The following is an 18,989-nucleotide window of genomic DNA, read 5'->3' as shown; positions in this document are numbered from 1 at the left end:
CGCCTTTAAAACAACAAAAGAAGAAACTCCTCTACGTCATTGGCCAGAGATTGTGTAGCAGCCAAGATGGCGGCCACGATGTTGAGGTCGCTTACCAAACTAGGACGTCCTTCAACAAAAATAATATTAAATAATAACTTACTGAGCCCAGGCTGTACTGTCGTGCAAAACAGGTAAGATAATGAAAATACAAAACGGGTCGCCTCGTGTGAACACTGTACTACCAGCCGTCTTAGCTCGAGCTTCACGTAAATCTGCACACTGATAGGCTAATGTTAGCATAAAGCTAAATAAGCCGACATGGTCTCTTCGAAATAACAGTAATAATATTCTGCTACAATTTGTACTCTGTATGAATGGAACACGTCTTTACAATGTACACATGTACCGTTAGTTGGCTGTTTTAGCAATGTCATTCTTTAAGGTCGTGCATGTTGCAGATTAGTATTAGCTTGCCTGCTGTTTACGTGTTACCTAAGCTGTAATAACTGTTAGCAGTCTGATTAGCCAGCGTGTGTCAGTGATTATCACACTGGTTCTGTGCATTATTTGTAGTATTGAAATTGCAGTGCTAAGTATTCTCCATATTTTACAGCAGTAATAAACAAAATCGCTTTGTTAGGAGGCCATAAATCAAACTACATCTTAGTTAGCCTAGCCTATGTTGAACAGTAAGTAGTGTCTGATGGAATCGTTTAATGCAAGACCTGTAACGTGGATGGCACTTAAGTTAAGAAAACTTGCTTTTTATAAACTACTTTCCATAATTAAGATTAGTTTGAAGGTCTCTGAAATGGTCCTACTACCTTCCTGTGCTGATTATGTAGTACCATAGTCAAGGGGACTTGGAAATAAAGGGTTGCTATTGATGTACTCTGCCCCTATAGGAGGTCTACATATGCATGAGTTAAAACTTTTAAAAGCAGCCATATGCGTACTGCAATAACTATCATTATTTAACAGACTCTGTTAATACAAGCTGACCCATATTTCTGCTGTGCGTATCTCCCCTACGAGCCATATCAGTTGTCAGGTTGACATGCTCAACAGTGTAGCCCAGATCATCACTCTTTCTAAATAGGCTAATCAGATTAAAGTCTGGCTACATGCAAGGAGTGTAAGAGGTGACACCTACCTAGCACTAAAACGCTTTTTGTTATGCAACTGCTTTTTTTCCAGTTCAAACTGGATGGTTTACTAACACAGCCTTACCATGTAAATATTCTGTTTTCCACAGGCAGAAACAATGGCAGCCAGATGTGGAGTGGACAGAGCAGTTTGCTGGTGCAGTGATGTACCCAACTGCCTTAAATGAGAAATGGGTCCCACCCCCATGGAATGGTACCATCCACACACTGTCACATTTATAGGGCTGCTAGTTAAAGGAATTTTGCTCCCCACTAACCACTTGTCTTTTTAATTCTTCACTTAAATCAAAAACCAAATATGAAATGATGAGTTGCTAAAACAGTGTGAAAGCTAAAAACTTTCTTCCTTTGTTCGGATCCCCATAAGCACTAGCATAAGCATTGGCTATTCTTCCAGGGCTCCACACGTATGCAGTCATACACACTTATGCACACTATAAGACACGTTGCAGACGGCCCACTTGCCCAGCATCTACAAATATGTGCTCATCTGTTTTCTGTGATTACTTAATGTGTGCTCACCTTATTTCTGATCCAGACCTTCAGAAGGTTCTTACAAGAAGCCAAATCATTCACAGAGATCCCCTCCTCTCCAAAACAAATAGACCCAGTGATTTAAACTGGGAGAAAGACTGAATAATGCAGTTTCATGTCACAAATCAATGTTTCTCCAGCGCAGTTTGACAAGTCAGAGATGGGCACTGGCCTAGCACCTACTAATCTGTGTCCACCATTTTTTCTTAAGGTTTAAGCTCTAGATGTTTAAGAAGTATTCCCAGAGAACCAAATTATCCAGAGGTCTCCTTCTCTTCTAAAGAATAAGATCTGGTGATTTAAACGGGTAAAGACACTGAATAAAGCAGTAATCGAAAAAAGAAAAAAAAATCAGTGTTTTTCCAACACTCATGGAGAGGCTGCTAATTACGGTGGCGGATGGGAAAACGCAAATGGCCATATCTGAGCTAGTGTTTAGTTTGTCCGTTCTGGGTTACTGTAGAAACATGGCAGTGCAACATGGCGATATCCTTAGACGGGGAACCTGCTCACCATGTAGATATAAATTGCTCATTCTAAGATAATGAAAACACAGCCATCCACAGGTGATTGTAGAAAGAAAACTTACTTAGCATATTATATCCCGTTTTTGCCAATATAGCCACCTAAATCTTACACAAAACACATCTCATTCTCTTTCTGTTGCATATCTTGTAAATGTGAGAGCAAACTGAGAGAATAACCCTCCACATAATATCTCTGGTGATCATGTCACCAATACATTTTTGACTACACTTATTTATGGTACATATCAGACTTTGTATTTTGTCCCTGGTGTGAGTCAACCAGACTTAATTGAGATGAAGACAGGCATTCAGTGTCTGACTTTATATGTGACAAACTATTTACATTCACCTAGTTCACTGGATTTAGCACTTGGGTGTTTGCCAATACATTGGGCAGCTTATTCTGTGTGTTTATGGCTACAAGTTTGACAATAGGAAATGCACTAAGCCTACGAATGAGATCTGTTTGCTGGAATCTGGCCTGTGGTGTGACAATGGAGCCCAAATGAGCATTACACGCGATTAACTCTGCCCTGCCCTGTATTGTATTGTTTTGTTTTCCTCTTGCAGACAAAGATCCTCCTGCAGAGAAGGATGTGTCCAACCTGACCATCAACTTTGGTCCCCAGCATCCTGCAGCTCACGGCGTGCTGCGTCTCGTCTTGGAGCTTAGTGGAGAGTCTGTCAAGAAGTGTGACCCCCACATTGGCCTGCTTCACCGCGGCACAGAGAAGCTCATCGAGTACAAGACCTACCTGCAGGTATGTAACCACTTACAATATGTGTGAATAATGTTTCTGTATTTATTAGGCAGTGGTTTGAGTAGCTCATACTGTATGCATGCACTTATAGAAGATTTTAAAATCGGGAAGTGTAAAATCAGTGATGTTCTTGGTTTTAACTGGGCCAAAAACAGCACTTGTGGATTCAGTAAATTGCAACACAACTTATTGCAAAATCCTGTTTTATTGAGGTCAACACAACAACATAGTGAGGAGAATGAGCTGGATTTACTGTGTAAAAAGGAGATGGTGTAAGAGTGAGAGAACACCTCAATCCCACACTTGAAAATGACAAAAATAAACTCCTGACGTCAATAGACTTGATCAGAGAATGAGAGAACATTCATCATGTGTTACATAATTCTTGGAATTCCCTTACCCAGTAGGCTTCAGTTCCTCTTCTCTTCATGCTACAGGCTCTGCCCTATTTTGACCGTTTGGACTATGTTTCCATGATGTGTAATGAGCAGGCCTACTCTCTGGCTGTGGAGAGGCTGCTCAACATCCAGGCTCCGCCCCGTGCACAGTGGATCAGAGGTACAGACAGACTGGAAGTGCTTATGTGTCTGCAGATTTTAAATCAAATGATTTAAGGCTTTAAAATGTCTCAGATATATTTTTAGGGAAACTATTTCTCTGCCATTGGTGACAGACCCTCCTGCTACCTTTTTTTTGATGTACATATGGAATTATAAAGAGCTGCTGTTCACATAATTCAGAATATTTCGGCAAATAAAAAGTACCAAGTAGCAAAAGATGCTCATTTACATTTCCCAGGAGGATGTAAGGTGAAATTTAAATAACTTTTTTTGTCCATGAAAGCCTTATGATTTTCAGTTTACCCAAAAAGAGAAAAAAAAAAAAAGAAAATTGCAAGACTTCAAATTTGAGCAGCTGGAGCCAGTGAAATACTGTTATTTGCTTAAGAAAATGACTCAAAAACAATTCACTGATTTATTATTATTATAATTATTATTGTTATTATTATTATTTTTTTTTTAATTTTTATCTTTTTTGTGTGTCAACATACCCATCCACTTATCAGCTTTAAATGGTTGGATGTTTTCTGTGCTCTGTTTGCAGTTCTGTACGGAGAGTTGACTCGCATCCTGAACCACATCATGGCCGTTACCACGCACGCCCTCGACATTGGTGCCATGACCCCCTTCTTTTGGATGTTTGAGGAGAGAGAGAAGGTCAGAATCTGTCTGTCCTGTATTTTTTTAAAGCTTTTTTTCTCCAGGGGACGAGGCTGGTTTCAAACCTGCCTGTTCTCACAGTTCCTAAGAAACAGCTTTAAATTCACTGCGTATTCCTAAAAAAATCTGTACTAGTTAGCACATGTGCCAAAATACAAAATTACCATTTGTATATGAATTACTCATCCTATGTTACCTTGTTTTCTCACATGCTGCCACAGTGAACAGAGAATTCAAAAAGGCGAATATTCTTTAGGAATTGAAGTGAACGAGGACCACGTTCAACAACAGCAAAACTATATCAAATCATCCGTTTACAAACCCTCACGCAACTCGTGCAGTGTAATGCAAGTCTTACTTTTCCAATCTTATGCTTAGTACTTTCCAAACAGGCAATTTCTGTAAAACGTTAAAACACCTCAACTATGAGTAGCGCACCTGGAGCATGCCTGAGCATACACATGCCTATGACCTCCGCAACCGCCTGCTCAGGCATGGTAGTCAGCCGCGTATGAGACGTGTGAAATTGAAACATCTTAGCAAAAATGCATGCATTCAAAGTTTTCTTCACGAACTTAAGGTAACACGCAGTGAGTAATTTAAATACAAATTAGTTATAACTGGCTGTATACCTATACCCAGGCCTACGGATGGGTAGATACTGCTTAATGATATTTTAATTAAACAAATTAAGAGCAGAATTAACATGGATGTATTTCCTACGTATGTAAGTACAGTATATAAATTAGAAGTCTTTGAGGCTCCGACACAGAGAGCTCTCCTCTGGATTGAATAGCGAAATTGCATCAGTGACGAATGTCTTGATCTTATTGCAAGTTAGAAACGGAGTCAGTGAGATAAAAACGGTAAATGATAACATTTATGTAACCTAAATAAACAAGAGATACGTCTTCTGAATTTCTCCAATACCGAGAGCAGAACCGCTAACATCAAAGTGTATCAACACCAAGGCCTTTAGTATTTCGGCCCTGGGGCTTGTTTAATACCGGGTTTCAGGAAATACTCAGTGGAAAATGGACTACTTTTATTCCTCTAACTGTGTGACCCTTATTTCTTCCCAGATGTTTGAGTTTTATGAACGAGTGTCTGGAGCCAGAATGCACGCTGCGTACGTCAGACCCGGGGGTGTGCATCAGGTAGGTTCATTTTTATAACAAAATTAAGTTATCTCTTCGGGAGAATTTTGCTGCTATTCATGCTACAAAATGCAACAACAAAGGTGTATCAAGGATATGACGTGTAGATCACTTCACCGATCAGACTGTCATTAAAATGAGCATGGTCAGTGAAATCCTTCCATCCTTCGTGTGTTTCAGGATATGCCTCTTGGCCTGATGGACGACATCTATGAATGGTGCAAGAATTTCTCCATTAGAATTGATGAAGTAGAAGAGGTGAGTATAACTTCTCAAAATCTCTACAGGCTCTTGACATGATAAGGTGCAATAAGGATGTGGTGAAGATCTATCAGTGAACGTTCAAATCTGTTGGTTTTCCTCTATGCAGATGTTAACTAACAATCGTATCTGGAAGAATCGAACTGTGGATATCGGGGTGGTTACTGCTGAGGATGCCCTCAACTATGGCTTCAGGTAATCCACTAATGAAAGTGGGGGAAAAAACCCTCACCTTCCCCCCAACTGCCTTTTATGAAATGCACAAACATTAGAGTTAGTTTAGATGAGCAGCAATGTGTATAAGCTGTGATATTCAACATGTCTCCCCTTGCCCCTCCAACAGTGGAGTGATGCTGCGAGGGTCAGGCATCAAGTGGGACCTGAGGATGTCCCAGCCATATGACAAGTATGACGAAGTGGAGTTTGACGTCCCCATTGGAAGCAGAGGAGACTGCTATGACAGGTAAAAGATTAGCAAGTGTCTGCAGTTTTTTTAACGGTGCCTTCAGTTTCACTTTTATGCCCCCTTTTCTGTCTCAGCTCAGTGGCCTGTTTCACACAGATTTGCAACAGGAAGCTGTGACTCGTGACATGAAGTTATTTCCTGTTGCATCATCACCAACATCACCTCACCCCTACTGATTCATATGTATCAAACACATTATTTAGACACTGAAACCTCTTTAGAAAAGGAAGATACTTGTCAGACCTTTGAATTGCAGTGGTGTGTCAAAGCTATTTTGTAAAAGCTGCAAAACATGGAATTCTACAGCACGTATGTCGCATCATTTTGACATTTAACGTTCACTCTAGCTCTAGAAAGGCTCTGATAGCATTACTGGACAATCTTATGTAAATAAATCATAGTTTATATGCAGACACAGCTGGTAGTTTGAGCTTAGAGGGACAATACACCAATCTAGACTGATAAATAGTGCTACAGGTAAGAGGAAAAATATGCATTTTTGAATTCGGGGTGCACTGTCCCTTCAGTGTTCCTGGTTAAATATTTACATTGAGGCAGGGCCTTCTATCAAGCAGAGTTCACTGTCTGTAATCACAGAGACTGCATAGTTTTATTTCACATCCTGAGCAATGAATCAGACGGAGCTGTCAGCATTGGGAGAGGATTAAAAGAAACATCCTTGTCTGTGTGAAAGGACAGACACACAGTTTGCCCTGTTTTCCGTTTGTGTGATCAACTCCTCATCAAAGACCTGTATAGAACGACTACATCCTGATGATGATGATTGGTATCTGTGGCTTACAGCTGTTGTCTGTGTGTGTGCGTGTGTGTGTGTGGGGTCCAGGTATCTGTGCAGAGTGGAAGAGATGCGGCAGTCCCTCCGGATCATGCACCAGGCACTCAACAAGATGCCAGAAGGAGAGATTAAAGTGGATGATGCCAAAGTTGCTCCACCCAAGAGGTCTGAGATGAAGGTGAGCTGAATGGAGACACTTAAACCTCCCTCACATTATTTTTTTCCTTTTTTCATCTCACTCTGTTAGATGGTTTCATTACACCTGCGGGCTGTTAAATCTTGAAAGTGTTGTACCCTTTTTCCTTTCTGGATTTCCCCCTGTGCTTCATCACTTGTGTGTGCTCATTAAATTTCAGTGTTGCCACTAATTTGTCTTCACAGCACCCTCTTTACAGAATTAGGCCAGTTCTGCTGTCAGGTGCACTTTAATTTGGCTGCCCATGAGGCTGGAAATCACTTTTGAGTTTACCTCAGTGTTAACATTTCACATTTCAGTCAACACGTGCAGTTTGTGTGCTTCATTTTCAAAACCGATGCTAGCAGGTTTTATGTGCTCCTTTGTCCTAGATGTCCATGGAGTCTCTGATCCACCACTTTAAACTGTACACAGAGGGCTACCAGGTGCCCCCAGGGGCCACATACACAGCTGTGGAGGCACCCAAGGTGAGACAACTCAGGATATGTTTAACACTTCTGTATAAAATTGCCGTTTTGCTATTTTAGTAGAAGTAGATTTAACCCAGCAAACAAAAAGTGTACGACTCTGTAGATCCTTAGCATGCAGAAGATTGTTTTTGAGACTTAATTAATAGGGAGGTCTTTGTCGGGCCTTTAGGGACTTGTTGTGATGTAATATGCTTACTAGAATGTATTTGTGTGTGTGTGCCTCTGTGTCGCTTGCAGGGAGAGTTTGGTGTTTATTTGGTGTCGGATGGCTCCAGCAGACCCTATCGCTGCAAGATCAAAGCTCCTGGATTCGCTCACTTGGTGCGCACTTAAAACTTCACAAGACACTGTGAAATATTAAACACACCGGGTATCAATTATTCAGCATGTTTAACGGCTTGTCCTTAAGGCTACTTTTAGTTCATTAAGTAGATTTTATAAAGTACTATAGAACCATTTTTAAAAGCGTACAGAAACACCCCCCCACCCCCCCTTCCTTCTTCCTGCTCATGTCTTAGCTCATGGGTACATGAACTGCTGTTAACGTCGTTATTTGAATTTTGGTCTTCAAGGCTAAAAATGTCTTTAAAGTTGCATAAACAAACTATTAGAGTAGTTATTGCATTAACTTGAGGCTATAATCCCATGAATTATGAATATTCAGTTTTATAAGAGCTCATGTGGCCTAGAATAGCGTTAGCTGGTCTTCTGAATGTTAATACATGTTTTCTTCTTAATAGGCTGGCCTGGATAAAATGGCCAAAGGACACATGCTGGCTGATGTTGTGGCCATTATTGGTAAGAAAGCGATTATTGCTCAAGAATCCAGCTTCAAAAGGGCAATATTTCAATATAAAAATGTTGTCTTCTGTGTGAAGTTATTTAAGTTACATATATATATTCTTCTTCTTTCAACAGGTACACAGGACATAGTGTTTGGCGAAGTTGACCGTTAACGTCATGCTGCTCGTGTGTTTGTTCCCTGAAGAGGAGAATTCAGTCTCTCCTTCATACATCTGTTAGTCAGCTTCTCTTCCTGTTCTCTATTCGCTGTAGTGAGGCTTTTGACAGATGATCATAATCAATGATGTACAATGCCCAAATAATCCTAATAAATATTTTATGACCAAACAACAGAGCAGTGAGTTGTATTTTTCCACCATCATGTTTGAGCAGGGTGGTTTTGTAAACATTTAAAAGATCTTAACACTGTTTTTTTTCCATTTCCTTGACTTGTCTGAAAATCAAGTATTAAACATGACAGCAGAGACCAGAGCCTCGATGTATGTCCTTCCTCTGGTTGGTGTTAGAAGGGGGAGTGGTCTGATGAGATCTGAGACAAATGGACTTAGAGCTCAGACCACAACTTCCCCTGTTGGCTGTGAGGTATGCAACACTCGAGTATTCACCAGAACACAGACAGAAAAAAAGCCACCCACAAGTCATCGTGTTTGCCGTGTGCTGGCAGCTTTACTGAGCCCGGTCGTCCGTGTTGAGCCCGTGTTGTAATGGCCGTGTGGGGCAGGAGCCCGTTACTGGTGGCGATTCCTCTGTGGATGAGTTTTGGGAGAGCTGGTGAGTTTTAACATCAAATTGGGATATAGTGAAAGTTTTTAACATTGCTCTGGGTGGTGAGGCTGGGTTGATGTCTCAAGGCCTCACAGTGAGAACTTTTTAATTCTTTTTAAGAACAGCCTTGTGAGAAAACCTAAAACTCTGTGTTAGGGAACAAATAGCCTTATTCAGACATAACATGACTGATCAGATGCTCTGCTGTTGAGTAATACGGTTAACCAAAGTGAGGACAAGGGGCTTTTGACATGATGTTAGTGTTTTTTGGAAATACTACTACATGGCGTTAGCAGATGTTTATTTGGGTCGCTGAAGTTTTCTGACATTTGGCCTTAATCCTCCCAGTGTTGGCAGCAGAAATGTAGTTACCACACTACAGTTCCTGTGGAAGGAGAAGCTGACCCTGTTGGTTCTTGTTACTTGTGCCAAGGGGCACTGAAGCTGACAACTTTCGTAAATAACCTACTTGTTAAACCAGTTCTCAGACACACCCTGCCTTGCATATAGAAGTTCACTTTATTCCATCAGTATCAGCTTCCTAATCATTTCCTAATATTTTGCATATTATATATATATATTAAATGTTTTGTATTCTGAGACTACTTGAATTATTAAAAACTATGTTGAAACAACCTATACTGTTAAGAAAAATACAAAGTAAAACAACTTGAAATCTTTAGATACATTTCTATGCAATAGTACAAGGGTGTAGGTTTTGTTTCCAAGTTTGGGGGGGGGGGGGGGGGGGCCTGGCCAGAGTATTTTGAACGAAGCGAAGCAGGGGACGACAAATTCACTTGTTCTCTATATATTATGGGTGTCGTGTCTCCTTCGCCCCCCCTTCGCCCCTAAAATCTACACTTATGCACAGGTATCGACATACAGTCTTAAAAGGTCAGATAATATGGGGGTCTAATAGGCCAAGAGGACAGGGTTACTACAGTAGAGCAGGGCCATAGTCACCTTGGGGGCAAATATTTAATGGTTCCAGCTTGTCAAATTTGCTTCTTTTTCTTAGTTACATTAAAGTAAAATTGTGCAGTTGCAATGTTTTTTTTCTATGCTATCCAGAAAATCAAACGGCTTCATTTAGTGTTTATGAGATGTTAACAGCTCAGATATCTCAGTTTTAATTCCAAACCACAACTGACTACGGCCTACTTCTGTGGTCTGTAAAGCAAACACATAGCTAGCTGGTGTGTAGAATTTTAACAGCGAAAGATCTCACTTTTGAAAACACGTTTCCTTTCTGTGTACTGAACAGTTAATCTGTTATAACACTCTATGCATTTACACACTTCACCTGACCCTTAAAATGTAATTTTACCTTATATTGATGACTACATTTAGGGTGTCTGCAGACTGCGGATATAATAAGTGAACATTTGTTTCTTGTGACTGTGGACCGCAGTCACAAGAAACAAATGTTCATTTATTAAAAGTGTGCAGAGATCCACTTGTTGCTCCTAGGTTAGCTGTAGAATCTGAGTGGCCCTTGATGGGTAATATGTTGGGACACATGCGGAAATATTAGTGACATTTTTTGATATCTAGCTATTTTAAGGGGCTTGTTTCCTTTGAACTCACTCAACATGTGAGATGCGGAAACCAACAAAGATGCAGATGATGTCGATAACACACCACATGTCTCTGGTTCACAGCAAAGAGAACACGTACAGCTGAACAGAGGCGCTCAAAACGGAATCTAACATTTTTACTTATTGATATAACTGTCCATACATAACCCACATGCCAAATATGTTCAGCAATATCACGTAGCCTGTATGTTGTAACAAAAAAAAAACAAGTCGATATTTTCAAGACTTTTCTAATTTAACTGCTACTCTGCAAAGGAGAGGTTATTTTGAAGTGTGGAAAATAATCATGTGATCACAGATTTCGGAGAAGTGATTTGTTTCTTTGAACATGTGAAGAGGAGGAAAGAAAGTGGGAAGGAAGGGACAGAAAGTGACGTGTTATCTGGGGATTTCATCAAGAAGTGGTCATGGCTCTTTTATCTAAATGTAACAAACTGAACTTTAAAGTTTCATCTATCAGTTTAATTATATTGACTTTTTAAGATACACCATGAGGTGAAACACTAATGTTAAATGAGCTATGGGTCAAGTTGAATCAAAGCCACACTTAAATGTTATTAAAATGTAATTAATCTAAACATTTACTGCACTTTATATTACAGCTTAAATTAGATTGAACAAGTTGCCTTGGCTGACAAAATCAAGACACAAACAAATATATATAATATACGTCACACCAGCTATGGAGTGTAAACTGTGCCACAATTTCCAGTGCTTAATTAGAATGAGTCAAATAAACCAGTGAGTCCTTTTACACTTTAAAAAAAATATGAATATAAAAATGTTTATCAAATTTACATTTTTCATTGAACTTATAACTATTTTACAAATTATACATGACTTATATTTTCATTCATTCATTCATCTTCTAACCGCTTCATCCTCTTGAGGGTCGCGGGGGGGCTGGAGCCTATCCCAGCTACATCGGGCGAGAGGCGGGGTACACCCTGGACAGGTCGCCAGACTATCGCAGGGCTGACACATAGAGACAGACAACCATTCACGCTCACATTCACACCTATGGACAATTTAGAGTTACCAATTAACCTAGTCCCCAATCTGCATGTCTTTGGACTGTGGGAGGAAGCCGGAGTGCCCGGAGAGAACCCACGCTGATATTAATTATTAAATTATATATTAAAAAAAAAAAAGAACTTGAAATGCGATTAAGTAAATGTACATACACAAGTTATAAAATAACCGTTAAATGTGCCAGTGAAATATTGTCTTAAATTTAATAGTTTTGTGACCATCTAATCTTTTTAATCTAAACTAAGGAAACCCACTGGAATAAGAGCTCTGATAGGCCAGCGTTATTGCAGTGTTGTGAGACAGAGTTTCTCTTTTTATCTGAGAGCTTGATTTTAAATTTAAAGTTTAGCGAAAACAGACGATGTAAAAGCAGTGAAATGTGAGATGGAGTGTGGCCGGAAGGCACGTGAGCAAATGAAAAACCATAACATCTAAAAGCCATTTGAGAAAAACAGAATCATGAACAGGATTTTATAACTTTTATCTGATGGGCTGAGAATAGAAACATCACTAATGAAGTCAGTTAAAGTAAATTTACACCCACATTACATTAATTACTTATAATCACATGAGTTTTTATGCACCAGTTTTACCAATTAAGGGCAGGTTTAGAGGAGGAAATGATATAATCAGATTATTCAGAAATATCTCACATGTAGAGCTCGGTGTCAGACATTTATGAGAGAAAATACGACCTTATGTCACTGTGCTTTTGTGAAGAGTTTGCTTGTGATTTCTGCATCATATTCGTCCCTGTGCAAAAGGTTAAAAACGCATAAAAGCCTGCTGCCGTGAGAGTCTGATGTGTACGCTACACAGGCCAGAAAGAGGACATCTTTAAAAAGCTGCGCTATAAATTCCAGTGGCCTTTTTTAAACGTGCACATCTTGACACAGTCAGTACAGTTATGAAGCTCAATATTACTCTTTGTACACACTGTACTGTGGGAAGTGGTTGTTGTGCATTGCAGCCTAAAATGGCTCTGTTGTTGCAGACAGTAATCCAAAAGTAACAGTTTCTCTCGCTGGTTAGGCCTAACACTATTTTACTACTGTGCAAAAAACTATCCGTCTGAAGACAATGTAAATTTTTTCCTCACTTTTGTGTGTATTACATTTCTTTGAGTAGCTGCACAATTAACGTTGCATTTACGGGGGACTTTTCTCTCTCTCTTTAATTTCGATCATTGCTTACAAAGTTGTCCTTATGACAATATATGAGGTGAATGTTTGAATTTATGTCTTAAAAGTGAATCAAAGACTGGACAGTAAACTATTAATGTGTGATAATTCCAAATGCATCCACTCTACTGCAGTTATGTGGCATTTTCTTCTCAGTACTATATCACGGCGAGGATGTCTCCTTTTTTCTATTGGTTCATTCATAAGAATCATCTAGATTAGATGCTGCAGCCTTGGAAGGACAACAATCATAATGTGATATCTTCGTGATATTATTTGCCTTAGCAATTCCATCTTTTCTGTTTATTATTATCCATACATTGATCTGGTTGCATGGACAACACAGTTGGAAAAAAAACATTAAAACAATAGTGACAGGAAAACAGTCTCTAACAGCTTCTGAACTTCTACATTCTCCTGCTCCGACTATCAGTATTCCCCAAATAAGATTATTTTAATGAAATAATAATGAATCCTCTCATGCACTATATTGTATGTGCAGCCCTGTGTGTGTGTACTTATCTAAAGCTCCATCTCTGTATCACTACTGGCTGGAAGTCCTGCTCTAAGATTAGTCAGAGTGATGTGAAGATGTTTAGTGAGATACTAGAAATGAGAAGCAATCTTCATATGTCATTCCTCTCTGCAATTCCATTAATTCTTGTTTAATTATTTTTAATGTTTCCTTGTATGTTTATATCAGTGCTTGGAACAGTATTAAGACACGCCCTTCTCTTCCTTCCTATCTCCCCTGAAATATTTCTTCATAGACTCCACTGATGTAGCATTTGAGATTAGAACATGGTTTGCTCTGTCCGCTTTCTTATGTAATGGCCGCTGTTGCTGTTTGTTTCACAATCTAAAATGGCGACGCTGCTGTTACTCAATAACACTGTTCAGTCATGGACAGAAAAACACCCACATTGCCACTGAGGGCAGTAACCCGCACATGAGAACCTGCGGATAAATTGCAGAATATGTTCATGCAATAATTAGGCAAACTTCAGAGAGGAAGAAATGATTGATGATGTCACTCCAGTGCAAAGAGTCTTTGTTATGTAATCATTTGAAGTAATTTTGTAAAAACGTTATAAACATTATGTAGAAGTGTTGTTCTTGTGCTTTTGCTCCTAACTGAGTGTTCCCATGTGTTTGCAGCGGCTGGTCTTGCAGAGCCACAGATCTGTTACGTGCTGGATGGTATCCTGTTTTTGTACGGCATCATCCTGACAGCTCTCTACTGTAGAATGAAGGTTTGCATGCTACATATTAAACTTTTTCATTTATGTATATTAAAAATATATGACAAGTTAAGTAGAAGTAGTATATATATATATATATATGTTTCTTAGTGTCTGATGAAAGACAAGATATAGTATCATTAAAAGTAATCTGGTACATTATTAATATTGATGTAAAATAGGGTGTCGTCAGTAAAATAAAGCATGCTACACTTTCAGGAAGGGAAGTATCAAAGACATAAAATGTTTGACTGGAATGTATTCAGTATTTATTATCAGTATTTATATCGTATACTGACAGCAATAACCAAGCACTAAATACTTGGTAAGTTTCCTCTGCTGCACATACTGTATATTTGGAATAGGAGTGTGTGTTGTTAGGGTGCTGTAGGTAACAAAAATTAAGGAAACAACAGGTAAGAATTTTGTTGTAAGTAGCGTGATATTATTGGCATTCACAACTGTGGAAAAAAATCACCATTTACTTCTAAGATATAACTTAATTGAGCCTTGAGCTTGTTTGCTTTTGACACTGTAACTAATGTACCAAGAGCAAGGAGTCCAGTGTTGACGTACACTGATGTGCCAATATATTCTTCTGGCCAATAAACTGAATTAAGTACAGAGCCCCTGAAGTCCCAAAAGGTGATGTTTTTGGTTATATGCACAATCATTATCTTGTGGGAACAAGTTGTTATGTTGGTCAAACAAGATCATTAACCTGTTCCTACAGGGTAATTACCTTCTGCACACATGATGATAAATTGTTCTCAAAAGATAATTATCTCCTGCAGAGAAAATTATAAATTGTTCCCACAAGGTAACTTGTGTGCCAGTGTTGATTTACTTGTTTCTAGGAGATAATTAACTTGCACAAGATCATAAATTGTTCCCACAAGGTAATAAACTTGTGTGCAGAAGATAATTAATTGTTCCCTGATGATAATTAACTTGTGCGCACATGATAATAAACTGTCTCACAAGATAATAGTCTTGTGCATACAAGATAATAAATTGTTCCCAAAATATAATTGTCTTCTGCACACAAGATAATGAATTGTTCCCAAAAGATAATTGTCTTCTGCACACAAGATAATAAATTGTTCCCAAAAGATAATTGTCTTCTGCATACAAGATAATAAATTGTTCCCAAAAGATAATTGTCTTCTGCACACAAGATAATAAATTGTTCCCAAAAGATAATTGTCTTCTGCATACAAGATAATAAATTGTTTCCAAAAGATAATTGTCTTCTGCATACAAGATAACGAATTGTTTCCAAAAGATAATTGTCTTCTGCATACAAGATAATAAATTGTTCCCACAAGAAAATAGTCTTGTTCACACAAGATAAAAAAAAAAATGTTCCCAAAACATAATTAGCATGTGCACACAGGAAAATAAATTGTTCCCAATTGTTGTGATTTGCTCATGCGCACAAGATATTAACTAGTTGCCACAAGATAATTAAGTAGTGCACACAAAGTAAGACATATCATCTTTTGGGGCTTTAGTTGCTCTGTAGAAAAGTTGATGCAACTTGAAAACTTGAAAAAACTATAAATACATATTAAAATTACAGTATGACACATACTGGTCTTTTAACTGTCATGTCTGTAACACTGTCTTCTACAGATCGTCAATGCTAGGGCTGATGCTCAGAACACAAAGGCCAAGAAGGTAAGTAAAAACACACACATTGTACATATGTCACTAAAATAGACATTTAGACATGACTTGTAGTCTAAAATGGATGTGTGGGGTTGAGAACAAACTCTATAGGCGAGAGACACTATTCACCGCAGCACATACTAAGGTTTGCAAACTTGCATACTCTGGATGCAAAAATAATCTCACTGGTCAGGTCAAACCTCTGCAGGCAAACAACAATGGCAAACGCCACACCTATTGTGTTTTTTCTCGGCAGCCGCACACTGGCAGCTGTTTGTGGTGTGTTAAAGTAATATGATGGCTCCAGCTGTGAAAAGCCTTTCCATTATCATGATGTCATTAGTAGTTGCCTGCTGCTAAATTACTTAAAAGCCCTTTTTAATTGCTAAATTTGAAGATGCAAATGAAACTTTTCAAATGAAAAATAAATACAAAATAGCAGCTGTAATAATAAAACTTACTTATTCAGTCGTTGATGATCTTTGAAAACTAACTTGTGCTTGCAGAGATAGAGTTTTTCATGTGATTATAAGAGCACTTCACCTGCTGTTTTAATGCTATGGTTATTTTAGTCTATTATTTCCTATTGCCAGCCACAAACTTTGCACAGCTCAGACCACTCTGGTGTGTTGTGCTTTCTTGCCTACAAGTATAGCTTGTTCTTCCTCTGTATGTTCTCTCAGCCATTTACTAAGAAAGATTCAGTCTTTCACAAGATTTCATGTCACAATGTGCAGGTGTTTACATAGTTACACTGTTTCTATTTTTTTTTTCTATGTTCTGACAGAATGTTGAAGAGGGCATCTATACGGTGAGTTTTGATGCTGTCACTGATCTAAAAGAGATGGAGGACAGCTGGTATCTTAAATGTTGCATTATCATTATTATTATTAAACGACAGCATATACTGATTGTCTTATTTTCCCTCTCTGTTTTAAATCCAGGGTTTGACTCCTCACGCCCAGGACACATACGAAACTATCGGCATGAAGAAGTGACACCATGAGTGAAAGTCCAGAGGCAGATGTTTTCCTTTCAATACCTTTTTGTATTTAAATATCGCCTATCTGCTTCGATTTTGAGAGAATGTGAGACAGCATACACCAGTGCTCATTTCTCTTTTGCATTTGTAGCTTTTATGGGAAGTTAAGAAAGGTTGAAACAGAGAAGTTGAGCCTAAGATTGCAAGCTCAGAAATGCTTTTCCTCATTTTTATACAGTGTTATTACCTAACCATTGAACATATTTAATTTTTATGCAAATATATTTCAATAACTGTAATGCTTCAGAAACATTTTATATTGTAATGCTTTTAAACAAAAAAAAAACGTTACAGATGTTATATTTCATGTGTATAGACTGTCCTATTAACTTCCTCATTTAGGCCATTTGAAAGACGTCAGTCTTTTTTTTTTTTTTAATAAAGGAATGGCAAAAAGCTCCAAAAGTATTGTAACAGTTTTGTGCAAGATTGTAGGTGTTTCCTACACCACAGGATGGCAGTGATGTTGTCTTGAGTGAGGTGCTTACCTGTGAAACAAAGAAACACCACAGACTGCTGTAAAGTTTTGTATGTAAGTCACTGCCTGTCGGACGTATAGAGCCGTCACACAAAACCTATTAAATGTTTGACTTGCTTATTAAATAACTTTGTCTCTTTTTGAATTGCAGTGGTTAATAAGAGAAACTCTGTTTCTTAGATATTGTGCTTATATGGGGAGAGGTAAACCTACAGTTGTCACAAGTTAAACAACCACAAAAAAAAAAAAAAAAAAGATAATTTTCTGATTGTGGTTTGGCTACTGGCAGTCATGGGCGGAATATGAGACAATGGGCCCCTGGGCACAGATATGCAAAAGGACCCACCACCTCTGCTATGAAGGAGCAAGACCCACAGACTTTTGTGTCTGTTTGTAGTCCTGTTGTGTCTCTTTTTGGTTGTTTTTCCCTGTATCTGGTCTAGGTATCTAGTGTCTCTTTGTTATTTGTTTGCATCTCTCTGTGGTTGTTTTTGTATCTCTTTGTGGTTGTTTTATGTCTTTTTTTTAGACATTTTGGGCCTCTTTGTGTTTGTTTTGCCTCTTTTTGCAGTTATTTTGTGTCTCTTACAAGTTTGTTTACATCTCTCTTATGGTCATTTTGTGTCTCTTTGTGTTTGTTTCGCCCCCTTGCAGTTATTTCTTGTCACTTAGGAATTTGTTTGTGTCTCTCTGTGTCTGTTTGTAGTCAATTTGTGTCCCTTTGTGTTTGTTTTGCACATTTTTGTAGTTATTTTGTATCTCTCTGCAGTTCTTTGCGTCTCTCTGTGATGTTTTTATGTCCGTTTGTAGTCAATTTGTGTCTCTTTGTGTTTGTTTTGCACATTTTTGTAGTTATTTTGTGTCTCTCTGCAGTTCTTTGCGTCTCTCTGTGATGTTTTTATGTCTGTTTGTAGTCAATTTGTGTCTCTTTGTGTTTGTTTTGCAGTTATTTTGTGTCTCTTAGCAGTCTGTTTGCATCTGTCTGTGGTCCTTCCTTGTAAGCCTCTTACTAGTCAGAACATGTCAGTTTGAGTGACATTTTGCAGGTGAAGGCCATGGGGTGCCCTGACACTGTAGGCTCCTGGGCCTGTGCCTGTTAGGCCCGTTAAGTAATCCATCCATGCTAACTGTTTGTATGAAGCTCCTGAAGATTTATGTCAGTCTGAAAAGATTTTATCTGTCACAATTAACTGAGATCAGACTGATTAAAAACATGTCTAACATGGAACGGATGAAGAAGAAAAGGATTGTGATCGTGTGGGGGTAAAAAAACAATGATGTCCTATTGATTTACAAGGTGGTTTTAGATTATGACATTTCATTTGGAAATTAAATGCACCCAAAATGGGGAGAACGGTTTCCTCTTGTGAATTAGATTATGAAATTCTTTATAGTGTCAGTGTGGTGCTCACGTTTGCTAATATTTGTCGTGATCCCTTTTCAAATGAAAGGATTAATTTGTTTTTCACCTACAGGAGGACGCACCTTTTAGTTCTGGCATCAGCCTAGTAGAGCAGCCCATTGTGATATCCATTCTGCGTCATTTGGAAGCAGTTTAAAACTGCTTTGCTTTTCACCTGCCTCTCCTCTGAGCAGAGCAAGTAAAGACGAGAATATAACTGTCATGACCAAACTGGA

The 18,989-nt window shown here is 38.6% G+C and overlaps 2 protein-coding genes across 2 annotated transcripts; both read left to right on the top strand.

Annotated features, from left to right (window-relative positions):
* The first annotated feature begins 46 nt into the window (after positions 1 to 46).
* On the top strand, positions 47 to 8,670 carry ndufs2 (NADH:ubiquinone oxidoreductase core subunit S2). Its single transcript, XM_049568065.1, has 14 exons — positions 47 to 173; positions 1,238 to 1,341; positions 2,780 to 2,970; positions 3,408 to 3,528; positions 4,075 to 4,187; positions 5,273 to 5,347; positions 5,528 to 5,605; positions 5,718 to 5,803; positions 5,952 to 6,071; positions 6,919 to 7,048; positions 7,438 to 7,533; positions 7,774 to 7,857; positions 8,277 to 8,334; positions 8,455 to 8,670. Exons 1-14 carry the CDS (start codon positions 67 to 69, stop codon positions 8,490 to 8,492), a joined length of 1,401 nt encoding a protein of 466 aa, XP_049424022.1. The 5' UTR covers positions 47 to 66; the 3' UTR covers positions 8,493 to 8,670.
* Positions 8,671 to 8,900: 230 nt separating this feature from the next.
* fcer1g (Fc epsilon receptor IgFc epsilon receptor Ig) lies at positions 8,901 to 17,479 on the top strand. The gene is made up of 5 exons (XM_049568513.1): positions 8,901 to 9,111; positions 14,078 to 14,172; positions 15,796 to 15,840; positions 16,619 to 16,642; positions 16,776 to 17,479. The coding sequence occupies exons 1-5, from the start codon at positions 9,045 to 9,047 to the stop codon at positions 16,827 to 16,829; spliced, it is 285 nt and encodes a 94-aa protein (XP_049424470.1). The 5' UTR covers positions 8,901 to 9,044; the 3' UTR covers positions 16,830 to 17,479.
* The last annotated feature ends 1,510 nt before the right edge of the window (positions 17,480 to 18,989 follow it).

Source organism: Epinephelus fuscoguttatus, linkage group LG23 (genome assembly GCF_011397635.1).
Source record: "Epinephelus fuscoguttatus linkage group LG23, E.fuscoguttatus.final_Chr_v1".
In the NCBI taxonomy this organism is placed as follows: domain Eukaryota; kingdom Metazoa; phylum Chordata; class Actinopteri; order Perciformes; family Serranidae; genus Epinephelus; species Epinephelus fuscoguttatus.
The sequence above is the reverse complement of the archived record's forward strand: the minus strand, read 5'-3'. Positions and strand labels throughout refer to the sequence as shown.

What these genes read in the sequence shown, in the direction of transcription:
- ndufs2 (XM_049568065.1), top strand. Translation starts at nt 67, where the DNA reads ATGGCGGCCACGATGTTGAGGTCGCTTACCAAACTAGGACGTCCTTCA. An exon ending in GAATTGATGAAGTAGAAGAG is followed by an intron (nt 5,606 to 5,717) that starts GTGAGTATAACT and finishes TCCTCTATGCAG; the next exon opens with ATGTTAACTAACAATCGTAT. An exon ending in CCAAGAGGTCTGAGATGAAG is followed by an intron (nt 7,049 to 7,437) that starts GTGAGCTGAATG and finishes CCTTTGTCCTAG; the next exon opens with ATGTCCATGGAGTCTCTGAT.
- fcer1g (XM_049568513.1), top strand. Translation starts at nt 9,045, where the DNA reads ATGGCCGTGTGGGGCAGGAGCCCGTTACTGGTGGCGATTCCTCTGTGG. An exon ending in CTCTCTACTGTAGAATGAAG is followed by an intron (nt 14,173 to 15,795) that starts GTTTGCATGCTA and finishes TGTCTTCTACAG; the next exon opens with ATCGTCAATGCTAGGGCTGA. An exon ending in AGAACACAAAGGCCAAGAAG is followed by an intron (nt 15,841 to 16,618) that starts GTAAGTAAAAAC and finishes ATGTTCTGACAG; the next exon opens with AATGTTGAAGAGGGCATCTA.